Consider the following 23,825-nt stretch of genomic DNA (forward strand, 5'->3'; position numbering starts at 1 on the left):
TCGACCCGGCGATGTCGATTTCAGCGCTCATCCCCTCCTTGGCGAGGAGTACAGAAATAGATTTTAAGAGCCCTTTAAGTCTGCAAAAATGGCTTTGTCATGTGGACAGGTGCAGGGTTAAATCAAACTAATGCTGCTAAATTCAACCTAAACTTGTAGTGTAGACCAGGGCTAAGTATCTTCATCCATAGGTCTCAGTACTTTGCAAAGGAAAGTAAGTATCATTGTCCCTGTTTTACATATGGGGAAACTGACCGATGGAGGGAGTGACTTGCCCAAAGTCACACAACAGGGCTACAACAACACTGAATACAACAATAGGGAAATGGCAGAGTGGGAAATAGAATTGGGTTTCCTGAATCTCAGGCCAGAGTCCTATCATTTGCCTGCACTAAGGGGAAAAGATGTATTTCTCAGGTAATCTGTCTTTAATAGTTTTGCATACCTTCAAATTAATTGATAAATGTTTAATAAAGTTTTCAGAAGGTGTATTGTTCAGCAGATCATTTGAGAACATAATCAGGGTTGATTAAAATGCAGATTCTTGGTATGTTTGTACACTCGCTATAGTGAAGTCAAAGTTTATTTGACCATAACTATTTTATACCTAACAAAATGACCCTAAACCTGAGGGGGAAGCAGAAAGAAGCTTTTGTGGGGGCTGAATGATATTGAATAAATTAGTTCCCAGGAGAAGGGGAATATAGTTTCAAAGACTTTGGTTTTAACTGGATTATTCTGGAGAATTTGGAGGGAAACTGCAGGGGGTGCTTGTAGGACCACTAGGGGCAGCTACTCTGCATGACAAAGGAACTGCAGAGAAGTTTAACTGTCCATGAAGAGACTGTCTGGTTGTGGTCACTGCATGATATCTCTATAACTCTTTCTATGGACAGTTTCATCCTGAGTGATCATACATCAGTGACTCACAATGAGTATGACATTAGTGACTGTTGCTATAACAACAATAGTCCTCCAGGGCAGATTGAATTTTCCTCCAGGGCAGATTGGAAGAGGCCCTGGAGGTTTTTCAGCTTCCTCTGTAGCATGGGGCACGGGTCACTTGCTGGAGGATTCTCTGCTCCTTGAAGTCTTTAAACCACGATATGAGAACTTCAGTAGCTCAGACATAGGTGAGAGGTTTTCACAGGAGTGGGTGGGTGAGATTCTGTGGCCTGCATTGTTCAGGAGGTCAGACTAGATTATCATAATGGTCCCTTCTGACCTTAATATCTATGAATCTATGAAACCTTTTCTAAAAACTTGGGCATCCGCAACATGCATTAGTGGTCATTGTGTGTACCAGAAATGTTCAGGGGAGACACTGTATTTGCATGTGAATAGATCTTTTAAATGGGGTGGTTATTTCATTCTAAGCTTAAAAACAAATTAGAAAATCTGAACTCTTAACACAAACAAAATTTAAGAGTGCGTAAATGGCTCCAGGGATTAGTAATGGGTTATGGAGCCTTCTGCCTCTGGCTGCAGTGGCTAGTGATGAGATACAATAAAAGATCATGAGCTTGTGTTTTTACAAAACCTGCATTTGGGATCTTGTTCAAGCTGTGTCCTTTTAAAATCATGTAATGTTGATTGCAATCTTGTTTTTTAGTCCACTTCAGTTCTGATGTAATTTTAACAGCTAATGCTTCACAAGCTAACATAAAAACAGCCATACTGGGTCAGCCCAGTGGTCCATCTAGCCCAGTATCCTGTCTTCTGTCAGTGGCCAATGCCAGGTACTTCAGAGGGAATTAACAGCACAGGTAATCATCAAGTGATCCTTCTTCTATCAACCATTCCCAGCTTCTGGCAAACAGGCTAGGAACACCATGCCTGTCCATCCTGGCTAATAGCCATTGATGGACCTATGCTCCATGAACTTATCTAGTTCTTTTTTGAACCCTGTTATAGTCTGTCCTTCACAACATCCTCTGGCAAAGAGTTCCATAGGTTAACAGTGAGTTGTGTGAAGAAATACTTCTTTGTTTGTTTTAAACCTGCTGCCTATTAATTTCATTTGGTGACCCCCTAGTTCTTGTATTATGAGAAGGAGTAAATAGCACTTCCTTATTTACTTTCTTCACACCCGTCATAATTTTATAGACCTCTATCATATCCCCCCTTAGTCATCTCTTTTCCAAGCTGAAAAGTCCCTGTCTTATTAATCTCTCCTCATATGGAAGCTGTTCTATACCCCTAATCATGTTTGTTTGCCCTTTTCTATACCTTTTCCAATTTTTTTGAGATGGGGCAACCAGATCTGCATTCAAGATGTGGGCATACCATGGATTTATATAGAGGCAATATGATATTTGCTTGAGATTAATGCTGTATAGCATTTGAAAGCTGGGATTCCCAAATGGCCTTTAAATTGTATGAACTCTAGCAGTGTGAGAGAATCCTGGAAGTGCAAAAGAGGGGTACCCTCTCCCCGCAAAATAATCCAAGCATAAAATGGCTATCAGAATGATGTGAGTTCAAGATCCTGCAGCTTTCCTCTCTCAGGACTAGATAGGCCTAACCCCACACAGCTGCCTTGTGCTTGCTCCCCTAATGTGATGCGCACCCATTTCTGTTGAGAAGGGGAAGGACAGAGCCTAGCCCGGTGAGGTGAAGGGTTGAGTCTGCATCTTCACAAATACCTTATTTTGTCCCATAGGATTTCACCCTCACTGTCCCCAGTACCTTGTGTTGGTATGGTTTTCTTTGGGGTAGGAGGGCTATACAGTGCATCCTTCACAACTCCTTTCATAGCTATTAACTCCTAACTAGGCCCTGACTGAGCAACAGAAGTCTCATTCGCTGTTCTCTCAGCACAGAGTCTGAGATCTGAACACTGTTCTCCCTTTCAGAAGTGAAAAATCCAGCCTAGAAGGGTGCATGTAATTGTGGGAAATATCAAAAGTATTCTGATGTTGAGTTGATAGGCTCAGAGCTTCCACAGGCTGTGTATAATACCATACATTGGTGATGTCATTTACTAACTTGACATTGAACTGTACTTGGCAAGACAAAGAGAAATAATTCTTTGAACCCCTTGGCTTGACTCTTCCCCTTTGAATCCTATTCCTTAATGGCTTTCCTTGTATTGTTTTTTACACAGAGAGCTGGCAGGCTAGAGAGCCTCTTTTGTAAATTCCTCTTCCAAGTGTTCCACAGGGCTAAAATAGTTCAAAAGACTGTGTTTCAGGGTATACCTAAGCTTTTCAACTCAAATCAGGGTAGCTCGCTACGAAGTTTTTATTCTGATCAGAAATTAGTTAAATTGCTCTCACATCCTCTAGATATTGGAGACTTTCTAAGTGATTACTACAGTAGGACATGTTTCAGAGTAGCAGCCGTGTTAGTCTGTATTCGCAAAAAGAAAAGGAGTACTTGTGGCACCTTAGAGACTAACCAATTTATTTGAGCATAAGCTTTTGTGAGCTACAGCTCACTTCATCGGATGCATGGAGTTCTTGCCTCAGGATGCTCATCTTATGGGAGAGTCTGAAATCAGGGGGCCATGGATTTAAGTCTACTATAGCTTGGTGAATCAGGAATTGTCAGCTGTCTATGAAGCTGCAGATGAACTGTGTCGTGATGAGGTAAAGGTTTGCTTTAGTCAGGCTGTGACTGTCTGGAGACAGGAAAGACTCCTTGACTAGTCAGCCAGTTGTTCAAGGCTGTTCTGTGGTTCTTTTCTCACATTTCTTAAATTGTACAGATAGGATGTAGTCCTCAGCAGCTGCAGTACAGTATGCAGCTATTCCCATCAAATCTTTCTGCGTCCGTTCCTCCTCCTCGCTGTATTCTGGCTTGTGTTTGGGGTGAAGATGTCATCAGTTTTGAATTAATGCAGTGAGGCCATGGGAGTAAAGTCTTTCCCTGTTCATTGAACTTTGATAACTCTGTGTGCTAATTCAGAATATCCCACCCTGAAAAAGCGTGCATGTTTTCTGTGTTTGGGTGGAACAGTGGTTTTTCTCCTTAAAGTTCAAATTGTTGTGTATTGGGTTTCAGGAAAGGTTTTTAAAGCCAGGTTGGCTAGCAAGTCAGTGATTGTGTTAGTTCATGAAGTGGTTTCGTTCTGTGAGCTTGATGTGTTGGTGTTTCTTCTCTGGAAGACTCAACCGATGAGGAGAGTAGACAACCAGTAGGAGGAATCAGAACATTCCCAAGTTTTTCCTGATATCTGATCGGCTGTTGCTGCTTGTCAGGAATTAGCATGCTGAGCTACAGCAATCCAATTGATAGGTTAAATGTCTTATTCTTTGAATTTTAAGTAATATAAAGAAACTACTGTATCAATAACAATCTTCTTTTAATTCTGAATTTTAGAGTTAACCCTGAATCCACCAGAAGGAATAGTAGCAGGTAAGGAGCTATATAGAACTCATGTTATGTAGGTATGTGTCATTGACTGTTGTTCGTAAAGCAATGATGTATCTTTTTTTTTTTTTCTTTAAATAGGGCCTATGAATGAAGAAAACTTCTTTGAATGGGAAGCCTTGATCATGTGAGTTGATACTCCTTTGGAGTTAAACTTCATCTTACATTTAACTTTTTGGACTAGCTTGTCATAAAGGAGAGCATTAATACAGAAAATCTTAATTCAGTCTTGTATATTCTTGCGTAAAAGAGAACTCCATACAATCTGCTCAGTCCGTATTCAAAGGGGGAAGTTGGGAAACCTCTCTGCCATCAGACCATGATCTGGATTTGAAAATAGAACACTTGCACTTGAGTCGTCTTATGCTGATGGTCATATTGTTGAAGGAATAAGAAAAGTTAGTGACGTTGGCCCAGTGAAGTAGTGTGCTGGGTGTAGTGGCATACCCCAGGGATCATTGCTGGCACTACATCTACTTAATGTGTACGTAAATAACTTGGAAAACAATGAGTTGCCTGATTTGCAGACTGTGAAAACAGGTAACTAAATTCAACAAAATAGGGACAGATTTCTCACATTATAAGCAGAAGAAGACAGTTTGCCAGTGTTACATCTGTTTTCCTTTTGTCTCCAAAATTAATTTTCGTTTTGTCCCCTCCAGCACTTAACCAAGGTGCCAGAATGATCTGGCAAGCTCCACATTTACTGTTATGGAGCATACAGGGTCCATAGGCATTGTTTGTAGAACATATAGATGCTTACTTAGGGCATGTCTACACTTGCCATTTAAAGCGGAAAAAGTCCCTTTTTTGTACAAAAACTATGGAAGTGTCTACACTTGCCAGTGACTTTTTGCAGTGAAACTAAGTTGTTACACCACAAAAAGAAAACCACCTCCACGAGAAGCGTACAGCTCTTACTGGTGATGCTTTTGAGGTGATGTGCAAGTGAAGACGCATTCTTCCTGTTTACACAGCTTTTAGCTTCTGGAGGATATCCCACAATGCCTAGGTGACCACTCTAGCCAGCTGCTCCAATGCCAGGTAAACAGACATCCATTCCTCCCCCTGTAAAGCCCCCAGGAAGTTTGAAACTCCCCTTCCTGTTTTCTTGGCAAGTACTCACTTATCTGGCCCGGTGACAATGCCTGCTCCATGGAGCAAACGAACCCCTGCATGGAGCAATGCTGAGCTACTGGAGCTTATCAGTGTTTGGAGAGAGGAGACTGTGCAGGGACCCAGGATGCCCCCATCACCTCCCCCTCTCCCCTTCCCACAAGACCCATCATGAAACTGGAGAGAGCTGCACTGTGGGATAGCTGCCCTAGAGCGCAGTGATGGAAGTGCTGTTAATGTAAACACTGTCTGACACCTCAGGAATTAAGTGAGTACACAAACCAGTGCTTTACTTTCACTCATTCCCTGTCACTGGTGGAACTTATAGCGCAAAAACTCTGCAAGTGTAGACATACCATTAGCTTTCTGGGAGGAGCTCAGATAATATAGGGGTAGGCATGGTGTAATCAACACCTTAAACTTCATCCAGAAGTCAGTGTGTAGCCCATGAAGATCACATGGCACAGATGTAATATGCTGTGTGTGGAAAGCTGCTCTGTAGGTGGGCTGCCTTGTCTGGCAATAGCTGTGGTTTTGGGATGGTATGAACGTGTAGTCTGTGCAGACCATGTTGTAATAGTCCAATCTTGAGTTGACAAAGGTATGGTTAGGCATAGTGAGGCCTTACATCTGAAAGGAAAGGATGCACTTTCTTGCCAATCATGTGAGAGGCTTATAGCTTTTAACTTTCTAGGGATGTAAATATCAATTTAAAAAGTTAACCAGTTAAATTATTAAAATTATACCATTTAACTGGTTAACCGTTAACCAAGGTCGCTCCGGCGGGGCGGCTGGGGCTGGGATCCCACTGGCCTGCCCGCTGCTCCCGGGGCCGCTCCAGCCTGCCGGGGCTGGGGTCCCTCTGGCCCACCGGCCCAACACGGCCAGGGTAAACAGTTAAGGTCCAGTTAATGGTAAGCCTAATGCTTACTAGTTAACCTTTTACATTCCTAAGGATATGTCTACACTACGAAATTAGGTTGAATTTATAGAAGTTGTTTTTTTAGAAATCGTTTTTATATAGTCGATTGTGTGTCCGTCCGTCCCCCCACACAAAATGCTCTAAGTGCATTAAGTGCATTAACTCGGTGGAGTGCTTCCACAGTACCGAGGCTAGCGTCGACTTCCGGAGTGTTGCACTGTGGGTAGCTATCCCACAGTTCCTGCAGTCTCCGCTGCCCATTGGAATTCTGGGTTGAGATCCCAGTGCCTGATGGGGCAAAAAACATTGTCTTGGCGGTTCTGGGTACATGTCATCAGGCCCCCTCCCTCCCTCCCTCCCTCTGTGAAAGCAACGGCAGACAATCGTTTTGCACCTTTTTTCCTGAGTTACCTGTGCAGACGCCATACCAAGGCAAGCATGGAGCCTGCTCAGCTCACTGTCACCGTATGTCTCCTGGGTGCTGGCAGACGCGGTACTGCATTGGTACACAGCAGCAGCAACCCATTGCCTTATGGCAGCAGACGGTACAATAGGCCCGAAAACCATCCTCATCATGTCCGAGGTGCTCCTGGCCGCCTCGGTAAGGTCAGTCAGGAGCGCCTGGGCAGATATGGGTGCAGGGACTAAATTAGGAGTGACTCAACCAGGTCATTCTCTTTAGTCCTGCAGGCAGTACTATTGTACCATCTTATGGTGAGCAGGCAGGAGATGTGGATGGCTAGCAGTCCTATTGCACCATCTTCTGGCAAGCAGCCAGGAGATGTGGATGGCTTGCAGTCCTTCTGCACCGTCTGCTGCCAGCCAAAGATGTAAAAGATAGATGGAGTGGATCAAAACAAGAAATAGACCAGATCTGTTTTGTATTCATTTGCTCCCCCCTCTCTCCCTCCCTCCCTCCGTGAAGTCCTGCCTGAAATACCAGAGGGAGGGATAGCTTAGTGGGTTGAGCATTGGCCTGCTAAACCCAGGGTTTTGAGTTCAATCCTTGAGGGGGCCATTCTGTGTGACAGTTGTTTTTGTTTCTCCTTGATGTAAAGCCATCCCCTTTGTTGATTTTAATTCCCTGTAAGCCAACCCTGTAAGCCATGTCGTCAGTCGCCCCTCCCGCCGTCAGAGCAACGGCAGACAATCGTTCCGTGCCTTTTTTCTTGCCATACCATGGCAAGCATGGAGCCCACTCAGATCACTTGTGCAATTAAGAGCACATTAAACACCACGCGCATTATCTAGCAGTATATGCAGCACCAGAACCTGGCAAAGCAAAACCGGGTGAGTAGGCAATATCAGCGCGGTGACGTGAGTGATGAGGACATGGACACAGACTTCTCTCAAAGCACGGGCCCTGGCAATGTGGGCATCATGGTGCTAATGGGGCAGGTTCATGCCGTGGAACGCCGATTCTGGGCCCGGGAAACAAGCGCAGAGTGGTGGGACTGCATAGTGTTGCAGGTCTGGGATGATTCCCAGTGCCTGCGAAACTTTCGCATGCATAAGGGCACTTTCATGGAACTTTGTGACTTGCTTTCCCCTGCCCTGAAGCTCATGAATACCAAGATGAGAGCAGCCCTCACAGTTGAGAAGCGAATGGCAATAGCCCTGTGGAAGCTTGCAATGCCAGACAGCTGCTGGTGAGTTGGGAATCAATTTGGAGTGGGCAAATCTGCTGTGGGGGCTGCTGTGATGCAAGTACCCAACGCAATCAAAGATCTGCTGATACCAAGGGTAGTAACCCCGGGAAATGTGCAGGTCATAGTGGATGGCTTTGCTGCAATGGGATTCCCTAACTGTGGTAGGCGATAGATGGAACCCATATCCCTATCTTGGCACCGGAGCACCAAGCTGGCGAGTACATAAACCGCAAGGGGTACTTTTCAGTAATGCTGCAAGCACTGGTGGATCACAAGGGACATTTCATCAACATCAACGTGGGATGGCCGGGAAAGGTACATGACGCTCACATCTTCAGGGACTCTGGTCTGTCTCAAAAGCTGCAGGAAGGGACTTTATTCCCAGACCAGAAAATAACTATTGGGGATGTTGAAATACCTATAGTTATCCTTAGGGACCTAGCCTACCCCTTAATGCCATGGCTCATGAAGCCGTACACAGGCAGCCTGGACAGTAGTCAGGAACTGTTCAACTATAGGCTGAGCAAGTGTAGGATGGTGGTAGAATGTGCATTTGGATGTTTAAAAGCGCGCTGGCACAGTTTACTGACTCTGTTAGACCTCAGCAAAACCAATATTCCCACTGTTATTACTGCTTGCTGTGCGCTCCACAATCTCTGTGAGAGTAAGGGGGAGACATTTATGGCGGGGTGGGAGGTTGAGGCAAATCGCCTGGCTGCTGGTTATGTGCAGCCAGACACCGGGGCAGTTAGAAGAGCACAGGAGGGCGCGGTACACATCAGAGAAGCTTTGAAAACCAGTTTCATGACTGGCCAGGCTACGGTGTGAAAGTTCTGTTTGTTTCTCCATGATGAAACCCCCCACCCCTTGGTTCATTCTACTTCCCTGTAAGCTAACCACCTTCCCCTCCTCCCTTCGATCACCGCTTGCTGAGGCAGTAAAATCATTGTTGCTTCACATTCATGCATTCTTTATTAATTCATCACACAAATAGGGGGATAACTGCCAAGGTAGCCCGGGAGGGGTGATGGAGGAGAGAAGCACCAGGAGGGGTGGTGGAGGAGGGAAAGACAAGGCCACACAGCACTTTAAAAGTTTAAAACTTTAAAACTTATTGAATGCCAGCCTTCTGTTGCTTGGGCAATCCTCTGGGGTGGAGTGGCTGGGTGGCCGGAGGTCCCCCCACCGCGTTCTTGGGCGTCTGGGTGAGGAGGCTATGGAACTTGGGGAGGAGGGCGGTTGGTTACACAGGGGCTGTAGCAGCGGTCTGTGCTCCAGCTGCCTTTCCTGCAGCTCAACCATACGCTGGAGCATATTAGTTTGATCCTCCAGCAGCCTCAGCATTGAATCCTGCCTCCTCTCATCATGCTGCCGCCACCTTTCAGCTTTAGCCCTCTCTTCAGCCCGCCACCTCTCCTCCCGGTCATTTTGTGCTTTCCTGCACTCTGACATTGTCTGCCTCCACGCATTCATCTGTGCTTTGTCGGTGTGGGAGGACAGCATGAGCTCAGAGAACATTTCATCGCAAGTGCCTTTTTTTCGCCTTCTAATCTTCATTAGCCTCTGGGAAGGAGAAGATCCTGTGATTCTTGAAACACATGCAGCTGGTGAAGGGGAAAAAAAAGGGACAGTGGTATTTAAAGAGACACATTTTCTAGAACAATGGCTACACTCTTTCACGGTAAGCCTTGCTGTTAACATTACATACATAGCACATGTGCTTTCGTTTCAAGGTTGCATTTTGCCTCCCCCCACCACATGGCTAGCCCCTCACCCTTCCCTGTGGCTAACAGCGGGGAACATTTCTGTTCAGCCACAGGCAAACAGCCTAGCAGGAACGAGCACCTCTGAATGTCCCCTTAAGAAAAGCACCCTATTTTAACCATGTGACCATGAATGATATCACGCTCCTGAGGATAACACAGAGAGATAAAGAACGGATGTTGTTTGAATGCCAGCAAACATACACTGCAATGCTTTGTTCTACAATGATTCCCGAGTACGTGCTACTGGCCTGGTGTGGTAAAGTGTCCTACCATGGTGGACGGAATAAGACTGCCCTCCCCAGAAACCTTTTGCAAAGGCTTTGGGAGTAGATCCAGGAGAGCCGCAAATGCCAGGGCAAATTAATCATTAAACATGCTTGCTTTTAAACCATGTATAGTATTTTAAAAGGTACACTCACCAGAGGTCCCTTTGCTGCCTGGCATGTCCGGGAGGCAGCCTTGGGTGGGTTCGGGGGGTACTGGCTCCAGGTCCAGGGTGAGAAACAGTTCCCAGCTTCGGGAAAACCGGTTTCTCCGCTTGCTTGCTGTGAACTATCTACAACTTCATCATCTTCTTCTTCTTCATCCCCAAAACCTGATTCCGTGTTGCCTCCATCTCCATTGAAGGAGTCAAACAACACAGCTGGGGTAGTGGTGGCTGAACCCCCTAAAATGACATGCAGCTCATCATAGAAGCGGCATGTTTGGGGCTCTGACCCAGAGCAGCTGTTTGCCTCTCTGGTTTTCTGGTAGGCTTGCCTCAGCTCCTTAAGTTTCACGCGGCACTCCTTTGGATCCCTGTTATGGCATCTGTCCTTCATGCCCTGGGAGATTTTGACAAATGTTTTGGCATTTCGAAAACTGGAACGGAGTTCTAATAGCACGGATTCCTCTCCCCATACAGTGATCAGATCCCGTACCTCCCGTTCAGTCCATGCTGGAGCTCTCTTCGATTATGGGACTCCATCATGGTCACCTCTGCTGATGAGCTCTGAATGGTCACCTCTGCTGATGAGCTCTGCACTCACCTGCAGCTTGCCATGCTGGCCAAGCAGGAAATTGAAATTCAAAAGTTCGCGGGCCCTTTCCTATCTATCTGGCCAGTGCATCTGAGTTGAGAGCGCTGTCCAGAGCGGTCACAATGGAGCTCCCGGAGGCCAGTACCGTCTAATTGCGTCCACAGTACCCCAAATTCGACCCAGCAAGGCCGATTTCAGCGCTAATCCCCTTGTCAGGGGTGGAGTAAGGAAATCGATTTTAAGTCGGAAAAAAGGGCTTCGTCGTGTGGACGGGTGCAGGGTTAAATCGATTTAACGCTGCTAAATTCAACCTCAACTCCTAGTGTAGACCAGGGCTAGGTGTAACCTCCACAGGGGACCATCTTTGTATGTCTGAAATAACTTCTAACTCCTGCTGGTGATCTCTCACAAATCAGTCTGAGCTCAAAGTAGATAGTAATCTCTACTTGGGATCTGACTGGTTACGCAGGTGCCAAAGTAACCCCTGTTTAGGGCAATGAGCTTCTGCTGCTCCGAGCCACAAAACAGCTCTCAGAGCTGATCTGTGAAGGGTAAATCTGACCCTCCCAATGTCAACCCATACCTCTGTCTATAAGATTCCTCCCAATGCACCTCAGGGAACAGGAGGTGACTTCCCTTTCCCCTACCTTAATCATAGCCAAGAGGGCCAGGTAGCCCTGAATGACAGTGCACCTTGACAGCATTGGAGGAGAGGGCGTACAGCAGGCCACTCCTCCATCTAGACATGGAATGGTAAGATGAGAGCCCTGGACTTTCAGGGAATGATGTCCCACATGGAGAGTAGTGGTATGAAACTTATCCAAAATGCATCCTTTTTCCAGTGAACTGTGTTCTGGGTTGGTAATAGTGAGGCAGACTCTTCCTAACAAAAAGTTCACACACCCTGAAAGAGTCCATGTAGAAGTTATACCTTTTGCCAGCATTTCTGGACGCCTTTTAGGTATGTGTAACATCCGCTGGCATTAGGCAGCAGAAATAACTCCCAGGTGTGCGATATTTCAAACAGTCATGCTTTCCAGTATTGCATGCACACAGGCTGAAAGTTCTCTGACAGTGCAGCTTTTAACTTCCATGTGGTCCCTCTAAAGGGCCAGACAAACTCCCAGATAAACTTCATTCAGCTATAAATAAATGGGTATTAATCCCAAACTGGGATGGGCATGCACTAGTTATAAAAACAAAGGTGGTGGTGCTGAGTGGTGGAATTGTAGGCTCTGCAAGCAACCTGATGCCTGTTCACCATCCCTGCTAATCGGCCTTTACAGGGATACACTTACAGAATGACTTAAACTTTAAAAACGTTGAAATTATTGACATCAAATGAATACGGAATACAACCATGGTTGTAAGAACTTACCTAGCCTGTTTTGGTCACTGGAGCACTTGAGGTCTGCAGCCCATGAAGTGGGTGAAGGTGATATTTTTAATTAAAGAATGGGATCTCTGACTTGTTCTGGAAGAAGAAAAATATTGGTTTGAAGTGATACAACCAATTAGTACCCCCTGTCTTAATAAAATTTTGACCTGGGAAGCAGACTTATAATTTCAAGATTTCTTTGATATCAGTGGGAGTTGTGGATCCTCTACGTCTCTGAAAATAAGATAATTTAATTTCTAAATATGCATTCATTGCTTAACTTTTAGGCATCCAAGTCCAGAAATGTTTACCATGATCCTTTATGCAGTGTCTTCTAGTTGGAAATGTGGTAATCAGCATTCTTAGAAGTATGATCTGTGTAGCTGTGAAAGGTGAGCACTCACTAGTATTCTTTAAACAGTGTGACGATCTGGTTGACTTTAGAAATCTCCCAGGGTTTGACAAACTCCTTAGAGTGAGGAAGTACTGATAACTCAATTTCTTTCCCAAACAGGTTTCAGAGTAACAGCCGTGTTAGTCTGTATTTGCAAAAAGAAAAGGAGTACTTGTGGCACCTTAGAGACTAACCAATTTATTTGAGCATAAGCTTTCGTGAGCTCACGAAAGCTTATGCTAAAATAAATTGGTTAGTCTCTAAGGTGCCACAAGTACTCCTTTTCTTTTTCCCAAACAGTGAGAGCTGTCATGGAGGACACACAATGGAGAAACTTGAAAGTGTATTGTTAGGCATAAAATATTTTTGTTTCCCTTGTCACTATAATGCAGATGTAAATAGCCAGGGACTTCTTGCTGGCATTGAAAATGAACACCCTTTAAAGTGAAAACTCTCAAGTACGTTTAGCTTGTGGTATTTCTGTCAGTGCAAATTAAGCATTATTACTGTTACATTTATTTATTTGGCATGTGATACGAAAATTTGCATTTTAACACTGGATAGATTTTGAAGCTGAATTGCAATAAAAGCAGAGATTCAGGTATCTTTGTCCTCAAAACTGTTTATTATAAATAAATATGACAAAATCTTATAGAAAGTTTTAATTACTTTTAAAATGAAAGTTCAGTTAGTACTTTATATTTGGATGTAAGCTTCCCCCAGCATTGTGTGCAACCACAAAATTGCAACTTTGTGCTGATGCTGCATGATGTCCAGGAAACTAAACAGACTATGAAGTGCCACTAATTAGTCTAGCCCTGTCCAAGAGAGATACAATGCAAAAAGTAAACGAGCAGCATAAATGGTGAAATGGCAAACAGGAGGCTTGACATTTTTCGTTTTGACTAATTTAAGGGGCCTTCTGAGGCACATGTGAAGAACCCACCAAGCATAAATACAAGAATTACAGCCGGTTAAAGTAGTAGGGAGATGTGTAAGTGGGAACTCTTGTTTCTCTTCTAGAAAGCAAGGAACATTATTTTTAAAATGCTGAATTCTTTCAACACTGTGTTTACACAATGCAGCACTGCTGTAATAGTTAAGTTTAAGATCTTATTGATTTGAACTTCCCAAGTAGCTGTTTTTCGGTTCCATAAAGCCATGTGTGTTTACCTATCCCAGGCGATTATATTAAGAGGTGTCTTTCTAACGCACAAATGTGTATGAAACGGATCAGAGTGCACATCTGTGATGCTATTGTGCCACTCAAATACAGCTGAGTTAATAGAGGTCTGCAGGTTGGATCTTTAGAAAAGGGCTGATTGGTTCATACAACATAGTGATAAATTGTTCCAAAATGTCAAAGGATTTAATCAAAATACTGGATAATATCTTAACGCTGTGTGGGGTCCAAGAATTTATTGTGCAAGTTTATGAATTTAATATTAACATTTCAGGGCCTTTTTAGTATTCTGCCTTTGAACTTCAAAAGCAGTGTACCATGAAAGCTTATGCTTGTGTTAAAGAAACAGCTTAGCCCACCAAAATGATACAGAAGCACTCGTTAAGAACTTTGTTAGCCTAAAGATTGCTTTTTTTAAATATAAACAATACAAATTTAAGCCGATTTTTCAAAAATCTCTCTTGAAAAGTATTTAGATCTGTGTTTAGACTTAGGACTTTTGTTTGGAGAAGGGCTTTTTGTATCATGGAATTGCCTTTTATCAGGATCTGATGAGATGGTGGTTTTTGGTAATTTTCCAGCTGTCACAAATACAAAAGAAGCCATTTACAAATGTACAGAAAACAGTGATCATAGAATTGCCTATCCTCTCATCAGTTTGTCTCACCCTACTATTTTGGCAGACACCTGGATGTTGGTTTTCTCTCCATAGTGTTGCTCCTCCCACCATAAATAGCATCTTATTGATGGACTCCAGAGTTTCTTCTGCTCATGTTGTATATTAAACCAACAGTGCATCTCTTCCACCGTACACACACAACCCAACAGAAAAATATTTCCATTTATGATGATCAAAATGTAGAGAGCATTTTTCTTATTTTTCCTACTTGAGAACTTAGAGTTTGATTTAAGGATCTTTACTTCATATATTTTGACATGTGGTGTTGACAGTTTGGGCTTGAATGGTTATAAAGCTTTAACCATTTGAATCTCAGCATCTATTATATTTAAATAATTGTCTGACCCTCCCATAATTTCCAGCAATTGTGATGATATAAATCAATAAAAATAAACATGTCAGATTTATATTTTAAAAATCAAATTCTGCACAGTCTTTTTACCCTATAGAGCAATAGGCACTACACCCCATATTGTCTTTCTCAGCAGCTTTTCATGCATTTTGATCAGAAAGGGAAATACAATAGAGCATTGAATGCTAGAGCTCTAAGGTCCTGTGAACAGTTGCCCGATACCACCATCTGTGATCTCTGACAGAGAAGAACTGAACTATTCAAGTGTTTTAATTTATCAGTAAATCTTCTGAAGGATGGTGTAAGGCTATGTGGTCTCATCTAGCCTCTCTTAGAACTGTTTGTAGTCAGTCGTAATGTCCTCCGAGTCCTAAATATCATAAATTTTGTTAGGAAGTTTTAACAATCCGCACCAGTGATGCTGGGCAGAAAATGATCTCTGCTGTTTGGCTGCAGAGACCGCCATCTGAGGAGGACTATGGTTGCTTGTGACATTCTATACCTTGTGGGAGCATATTGTAACCCCCATATTCCTCATTTTCATATAATTGTGCATATAAAGCATGCCTTGTATGGTATCGGGGAAAGGTTATGATCTTCTGAAAGTCACTTCTCTATCCATATATTTGTATCATTAATGCATATGAAGTTATGAGAATTGTGTTGTATGGTGGTCACTAAAACATGCCATAAATTGAGGAATCAGCCAGATATTCGCTCCCCAGAGGCAACAGCAAGGAAAGTAACCAATGCCCGGGCTGGGTGTCAAACAACCCATCAACAGCCATTGTTCAGCAAGGGAGCTACAATGCAATGACTCACCTGCATGAGGCCTCACCAGGGGAATTGCTCAACCTTGCTTGGAGAGACTCAGCAGTACCCCCCCCCCCCCGACATGCCTGGACTTGTGCTCCCCAAGCACATGGACTGAGGGTATAAAACAGACAGGGTGGACACATACTTGACCCTTCTCCTGCCCCACCTTCGCTGCAAACAACTATGACACTGAGAAGAAGACAAGACTACAACAGAGGAGATTGGCACAGATTTAAGGAACAAACCTGTTTATTAAGGAATGCAATATCCAGTGGGTTGAGGAAAACTGCTTAAATCTAGATGTTGCCCAGTCTAATAGAGTTGAGAGTTTAGACTGCATGCTTATATTTTATTTTAGTTTGGTAACCACTCTGACTTTTTGCCTATCAATTAAAATCTATCTTTTGTGGTTAATAAATTTATTTGTTTATTCTACCTGCAGCAGTGTGTTTGGTTTGAAGTGTGTCAGAGACTCCCCTTGGGATAACAAGCTGTTACATATCCATTTCTTTGTTAAATTGACGAACTCATATAAGCTTGCAGAGTCCAGCGGGCATAACTTGACACTGCAAGACGGAGGTTCCCAGAGTTTTGTCTGGGGCTGGAGACATTGGCTAGTGTCATTCGGTTGCACAATCCGAGGAGTAGCTTACATGCCAGAGGCTGTGCATGAACAGCCCAGGAGTGGGGGTTCTCACAGCAGAGCAGGGTAAGGCTGGCTCCCAGAGTCAAGGATTGGAGAGACCTAGCAGATCACTGGTCCGGATAACACCAGGGGAACGTCACATTGCTAATACCATATTTCTAGAGCTCTGCTTCCCTTAGTTACACTAGTGGTGAACAGAGGAAAAATACCCTGTTAAATGGAATGGAAACAGTCATTGCCTCCTTCAGAGAAGCACACCTACAAAACTCCTTGAAAAACACAATAACTCATCCCAGGCCTCCAGAAGCCAACGTTACATGCTGCCTCATCACCAGCCAAACGTTCCCGAGCGAAGTAATTAACCACGGTGCTCTGCCAACATCCTAGCTGCCTCACAGACAGGGTTCAGACCCAGACACAGCCCAGAGATCGCTCTGGTGCACTAAGGGACGATCACCACATAACCATGGGCACTGGACCACTCTGCTGCCTTTGACCCAATGGACCTGAAGGTGCTACTAACCCCCCTCCCTGACGTAGGAGGAGCAGATGGCCCAGCTCAACAGTGGCTCCGGTTGTTCCTCTCCAGCAGAACAAGAGTTGTGGTAACTCTTCCTCCTCTCTGATGGCCTTCACCTTTGGGGTACCACAGGACCCAGACTATCCCCGTTTCTCCAGTATCTGTGTGAGACTACCGGTGAAGAGAGCGAGATGCCATGGGCTCAGCTGCCTAAAGTGTGGTGATAGCACTCAATTCTAGATCTCATTTTCAAATGATGCAGCTGCTGCCACTACTAATGTGTCAGAATGCCGACATGAAATTAGCTCTTGGATGAAGAGCAGCTGGTGCAAGCTGAATCCAGGCAAGACTAAAGTGTTGCTGGTCACAAGGAGGGAAACACTTTTTGAAGAAGTGACCAAGACATTCTCTGCCTTCCATTGAAGGCTCACAGCCACCATTTGTCAAAGAGGTGTAGCCTCAGGGACCTATCTGACTCTGCTAAATCTGGATGACTAGGTACCATCAGTTTCCATGTATACCAGTAGCTTCATCCTTTCCTTCTGGACAAGAACCTGAATGTGGTGTTTCATGCATTTGTCTCCTGCAGGCTGGATTACTGTAACTTGTATCTAAATGTGAATACTATGCACAAGTTAGTACAGAATGCATCTGCCCGCCTTCTCCGTGACTCAGGCTGTCATCACATCAGGCACCTGTTCCCATCCTTTCACTGGTTCCTGGTCAGGTCCTGATGCCAGTTTACAGCCTTGGTCCTAATTTTCAAAGCAATTAATGGATCAAGTCCCAGCTACATGAAAGACCAAATTTTGATCTGAGAACCACCATGACAGCTGTTCTCTTCTGGGACAAGGCAGATCACAAAGCTCAGGTTCGAGCACAGAGGGCTGGGAACAAAGCATTCTCTGGTGAGTGAGTTCCAGCAATGGAACAGTCTTCCAGAGGAGTTCAGGTGAATCCAGAGTCTGACCATCTTTAGGAAACATTGCAAAGCCTTCCTCTTCAAGACAGACTTTCCACCATAAATGAGGCTCACAGCACTCTTTCCCCCTTCTAGTCCCAAGTCCCTACCCACCAATGGGAGGAGGGAAACCTACGTCTAATACATCCCAGAGTGATGTTTGCTTTTTTTTTTTTTTTTGCAGGAGTGTTACACCGTTGACTCATATTTAGCTTGTGATCTACTATGACCCCCAGATCCCTTTCCGCAGTACTTCTTCCTCAGCAGTCATTTCCCATTTTGTGTGTGTGCAACTGATTTGTTCCTTCCTAAGTGGAGTACTTTGCATTTGTCCTTATTGAATTTCATCCTATTTACTTCAGACCATTTCTCCAGTTTGTCCAGATCATTTTGAATTGTAATCCTATCCTCCAAAGCACTTACAAACCCTCCCTGCTTGGTAATCTCTGCAAACTTTATAAGTGTACTCTTTATGCCATTACTGTATCTAAATCATTAATGAAGATATTGAATATAAGTGGACCCAGGACTGATCCCTGTAGGACCCCATTTGATATGCCCTTCCAGCTTGACTGTGAACCTCTGATAACTATTCTCTGGGAATGGTTTTCCAGCCAGTTTGAACCCATCTCATTGTAGCTCCATCTAGACTGTATTTCTGTCATTTGAGGTCATGCAAAACAGTACCAAAAGCCTTACTAAGATATACCACATCTACCACCACTGCCCTACTCCCATCCACAAGACTTGTTTCCCTGTCAAAGAAAGCTATTAGGTTGGTTTGACACGATCTGTTTTTGACAAATCCATGCTGATTATTACATCTCAACTTATTATTTGCTAGGTATTTGCAAATTGATTGCTTGATTATTTGCTCCATATAAATGTTTGTTTCGTAGCTGGATCTCCTCAAGCAGCAATGCTTTGTCCAGGGCCTTGTGATTTCCGTTGTTCCGGAGGAGCACAGCTTTCTGAGAAAGTTAAAGATGTGAGATTTGCATGATCAAAAGGTAGTTAGTTATTAGCCATGTTTCAGCTCTGTGCAGTATCACAACAGTTTAGGTTGAGAAATGGTGACTTCAAGCTGAAACTACGGGGATGCATGTAGGTGGGCAGAATGTAGTTCCCGATGTGAACTTTGCTGAGGGGAACTCCAGGATTTATGTGTAGCAACACATCTTTTGTGATAGTTGGTTTTGCACTTCATTTGAAAGATGCTATTTCCAGGAGCTCCCTAACACCACACTGGAGCATTGGATCCATACTGTACTGACGAGAAGGAAAGAGTGCCAGTCGCTGTGGTGCCTTAATAACTTCCGCATCATCTGGGTTTTTCCTGGAGGTGTCCAACTACTCAACGCACCCGACGTTGATTAGCATGGGAAGTCAGACAAGATCATAGAATAAGGTGTTGAAGCTTCAAGTTTTGTGGAGTGCTTCGAGATCATTTCTGTCCCAGGTAGTGGGATAACCAAATAGTTGCTTAACTTTAGTGCTCTTGGCATACTACTTGAATTTAATGGGATGCTGTCTAGTTGTTTAGGTCTAAAATTCACACCCTTATGCATTTCATAGTAGAAAATCCCATCTTGGTTTCACTTCGTGGTTTCCCTTTGAACTTGATCCCCGCAGCAACAAATGACTAAAACAAAAACAATTGACCTGTTTAACAGAGGTCCTAAAAATGAGGCATATATGATCATGCATTAGCATATCTGAGCAGAGAAACCCCCAGGGTTTCCTGTTGCTTTTAAAAGGGAATGTGAGGCACTAGAAACTCCACACACTTTCAGGAGTTTAATACATAAATGTATTTAAACTGTAACCAGAATAAATGTCAGCTCATGGTGTTTATTGCTGAATTACTCTGACTAAGCATGAGGAAGACAAACATGACTGTAGTATAATTTTGATTCTCACTGGCTATTGATGCGTTTCTCTCATTTTAAAATAATCTGAGGAGCAGAAAGTGCAGGTCTAGTGCCTGTGTTTATCGTTTTCACTAACCCACCTGTCGAGTCTTTCTAAATCCCCACACTTTTGAGGAGCAAGCCTACTCAGTTTTTCTGTCTTGTAGAACTTGAGCTTTCGTCTACAGGCCAACTAAGAGGGCAGGACAGCACCTGGGGGCTATAAAGGACAGGGAGAATCAGGTACAGAAAGATACCCAGTGGCTGATATTCCAGGATCAGAGAGCTGGACCCAGAGGAACTGTGAGAGGGCCAAAGGGAGTGAAGGATGCTCTCTTGGCAGGGATGTTCCCTACTAAATATGCTCTCCAGGCACAAAGGCTGTGGGGGTTCCCACTGGGAAGAGTGGGGATGCACTCAGGGTAGAAGGGCTGGACTGGCTGTCCTGGGATGAGGATAGGAGAGGACTGTACCGGGAAGCCGGGGCCTGGTGGGAGATGCCCAGGATGTATGTTGCATGTACTGTTTGAACTATGTGGGGGGAATTCTGGACTATGGTTGTAGGACTTTTGTTGTGAATTATGTGCACAGGACTTCTATAATAAATTAACCCCACAAGGGCCATCTGCATTAAGAGAGGCTGTTTGGTGGGATTCTGAACGGGGAAACTGAGGCAGATGCACCTGTCATGCCACGGCCTGTCGAAGCGGGGTCACCCTATGACACTTGGTTATTTTGTGTACTAGATGCATATGATAGAGAACACTTCCACATGAACTCTGATGTATGTAATTGCACGCAGCATTATGTATGCCTTGGATATGTCACAGAACAAGAGTCTGAAAGCTGAGAGGTGTGGGGACTCCATATACAGCAGTTATGCTTCCTGAAGTGTTCAGTATTTTGTCTCAATTGGTAAGAAGTCCTGACATGTAGTTGATACTGATAGTTCGACTCTTGGTCGGTCAATTAGGTGAGTCCCCACCTAGTCCCTATCTTTTAAATGATTTTTGAGCTGCTATGTTTGACGTCCCTGTGAGCAGCACAACAGTATCTTCAAAGAAGCAAAAGCGCCATACCTGCTGGCTATTTTCCCTTGACGTGCAGACACGCAAATCCTGGAACATGCCTTGGAGACAAGATTACGTAATTAGCAGGATGTGTGTGGGTATAATTGAACAGAGTGTTACGACCTTCCTAGTAATTTAATGTGCAAGCTTTGATATTCCCCTCCCTCCCAACCCCATGTTTGGTTTTAAGTTTATGGGGAGTGGGATAAGAGCAGGTTAACTCTTTGTGCTCTTTAGAAGAGCTTAGGAAACATGTAATGGAAATCTGAGGTTTCTTACTAGACAAGGGTTTGGGTGACTGCCTAGTGGTGAAAGTAATAGCACAAGGCAGTTGCCATGCTGAAGTGGGAAAGACTTCTGTTGGTACACGGTTATCGCAAGGTGCACAGGCTCCTGCACAAACCCACCGCTTATCAGTGTGCTGACTGGTGACTAGATGAGGCATTGTAGGGGGTAAGAGGAAGGAGAACTGCTGCTGCTCTGGCCAGCTTGTGTCTTGTAACGCCTTGTTTCCATCTGCTTCTACCAGCCTGCAGACTGCTCCTGTATTGTGCGGGTAGCTCTTACACCTCCCTCCCGACTGGACCTGCCAGTAATGGCCCACAGAAGAGCTAGGGCAGAGGTTCTCAACCTTTATCTTTCAGAGCCACCCCCCAACATGATAGAGAAACTCCAGGGCCCACCTGTGCCACAATAACTGGTTTTCTGCGTATAAAAGACATTAGAGGGTAGTAAGCAGGGCAATTGCCTGGGGCCCCATGCCACAGGGCCCCCATGAAGCTAAGTTACTCAGGCTTTGGCTTCAGCCACAGGTGGCAGGGCTCAGGACCCTGGACTTCAGCTTTCTGCCCTGGGGCCCAGGGAGTCTAATCCTATCCCTGCTTGGAGGACCCCCTGAAACCTGCTCAAGGCCCCCCAGAGGGCCTCGGACCCCTGAATGAGAACCACTCAGCTAGGGGATGCCAGCAGGATTAGAACTGCCAGTAGGAGAGGAGTGTCCCTGGGGGAAGGGAACAAGGAAGCTGCCCACCATGTCCATGGGGAACAGGACATGTTGCAGAGCAGCAGTTGTGAAGAGAGGAACAGAATAAAACACTTATTGGGTATATACAGCTGAAATGACCCATTTCCTATTGTGACTTTTTCGTGGCTGGAGTTGCTACAGGGATCTTACGTGACACTGAGGGCTAGTTGACACTAGAAGTGCTACAGCAGTGCAGCTGCACCGATGTAGCTGCGCCACTGTAGCAGTCTGGTGAAGATGCTGTATGCCAATGAGAGAGCGAGCAGAAGAGTGCAAAGGGCTGGATTTTGAGGTGTCTAGTGAGAGAAATAGCATCAACATGAGACGTATTGAGTTTTTGCCATGTCGTCCCATTCTGTGCGTGTGCCAAGTGGTTTGAGTGGGCAGGCTGTGCAATTAGACATTCATGCATAGACTCAGGCTGAAAAGGTTGATAACCCTGTGGATCCATGGCCTTTTCCTCCATGCTGCTCCAGTCACCTGCACCTCCAGCAGCACAGCTTGCTCCCATCCTGTGCTCTCTTTGTGTGCCTCAGGTGGCTGCGTGCGTGTGACCTTTCCAAAGGCGTTAACTAGGCTTGTAGGACTAATTACTGCTGACTGTGTCTAGTGCCCTTACTCCTCCATTTATGGCATAATATTTGGGGCTGTGTACCACCTGCAGTAGGTGTTCTTATTCTTTCCCTTTCCTGCAGCCCACCTTTGGGTGGCGTGCTTCCAGATACCTACATGGTCGGAAGGGCCCAATGCTGGTTGGATGTTGGTATGGTATTAGTAGCTGGTGGTCTTTGGTCTGCCATTTTTAAGTTAAGTCAAACTCATCTGCCACCATCTGTGCTGCGTAATGGAAAGCACAAAACTTTGCCCTACCTCTTTTCAATCTATCTGCCTCGTCTGTGTCATTCCTGACAGGTGTATGTATCCCCTAAAACAAGAAAAGGAGGACTTGTGGCATCTTAGAGACTAACACATTTATTTGAGCATAAGCTTCCGTGAGCTACAGCTCACTTCATTGGGTGCGTTCAGTGGAAAATACAGTGGGGAGATTTATATACACAGAGAACATGAAACAATGGGTGTTACCATATACACTGTAAGGAGAGTGACCACTTAAGGTGAGCTAATACCAGCAGGAGAACGGGGGGGGACGGGGACCTTTTGTAGTGATAATCAAGGTGGGCCATTTCTAGCAGTTGACAAGAACATCTGAGGAACAGTGGGGGGTGGGAGGGGGAATAAACAAGGGGAAATAGTTTTACTTTGTGTAATGACCCATCCACTCCCAGTCTCTATTCAAGCCTAAGTTAATTGTATCCAGTTTGCAAATTAATTCCAATTCAGCGGTCTCTCGTTGGAGTCTGTTTTTGAAGTTTTTTTGTTGAAGAATTGTCACTTTTAGGTCTGTAATCGAGTGACCAGAGAGATTGAAGTGTTCTACGACTGGTTTTTGAATGTTATAATTCTTGACGTCTGATTTGTGTCCATTTATTCTTTTACGCAGAGACTGTCCAGTTTGGCCAATGTACATGGCAGAGGGGCATTGCTGGCACATGATGGCATATATCACATTGGTGGATGTGCAGGTGAACGAGCCTCTGATAGTGTGGCTGATGCGATTAGGCCCTATGATGGTGTCCCCTGAATACATATGTGGACACAGTTGGCAACGGGCTTTGTTGCAAGGATAGGTTCCTGTGTTAGTGTTTTTGTTGTGCGGTGTGTGGTTGCTGGTGAGTATTTGCTTCAGGTTGGGGGGCTGTCTGTAAGCAAGGACTGGCCTGTCTTCCAAAATCTGTGAGAATGATGGGTCGTCCTTCAGGATAGGTTGTAGATCCTTGATGATGCTTTGGAGAGGTTTTAGTTGGGGGCTGAAGGTGATGGCTAGTGGCGTTCTGTTATTTTCTTTGTTGGGCCTGTCCTGTAGTAGGTGACTTCTGGGTACTCTTCTGGCTCTGTCAGTCTGTTTCTTCACTTCAGCAGGTGAGTATTGTAGTTGTAAGAATGCTTGATAGAGATCTTGTAGGTGTTTGTCTCTGTCTGAGGGGT

General features: G+C 44.7%; 1 protein-coding gene across 4 annotated transcripts in view; it reads left to right on the top strand.

Annotated features, from left to right (window-relative positions):
* UBE2G2 (ubiquitin conjugating enzyme E2 G2) overlaps nt 1-23,825 on the top strand; it is a 55,200-nt gene that overhangs the window by 22,413 nt on the left and 8,962 nt on the right. For 3 of the 4 annotated variants that reach the window (XM_073360326.2, XM_073360322.2, XM_073360324.2), the window contains exons 2-3: nt 4,324-4,359; nt 4,456-4,501. In XM_073360326.2, the coding sequence (XP_073216427.1) occupies nt 4,324-4,359; nt 4,456-4,501 (82 nt within the window). The remainder of the gene's footprint in view (nt 1-4,323; nt 4,360-4,455; nt 4,502-23,825) is intronic. The other variant, XM_073360325.2, reaches the window with a different exon arrangement.

The sequence above is a fragment of the Lepidochelys kempii genome, chromosome 9, assembly GCF_965140285.1.
Source record: "Lepidochelys kempii isolate rLepKem1 chromosome 9, rLepKem1.hap1, whole genome shotgun sequence".
Lineage (NCBI taxonomy): Eukaryota > Metazoa > Chordata > Testudines > Cheloniidae > Lepidochelys > Lepidochelys kempii.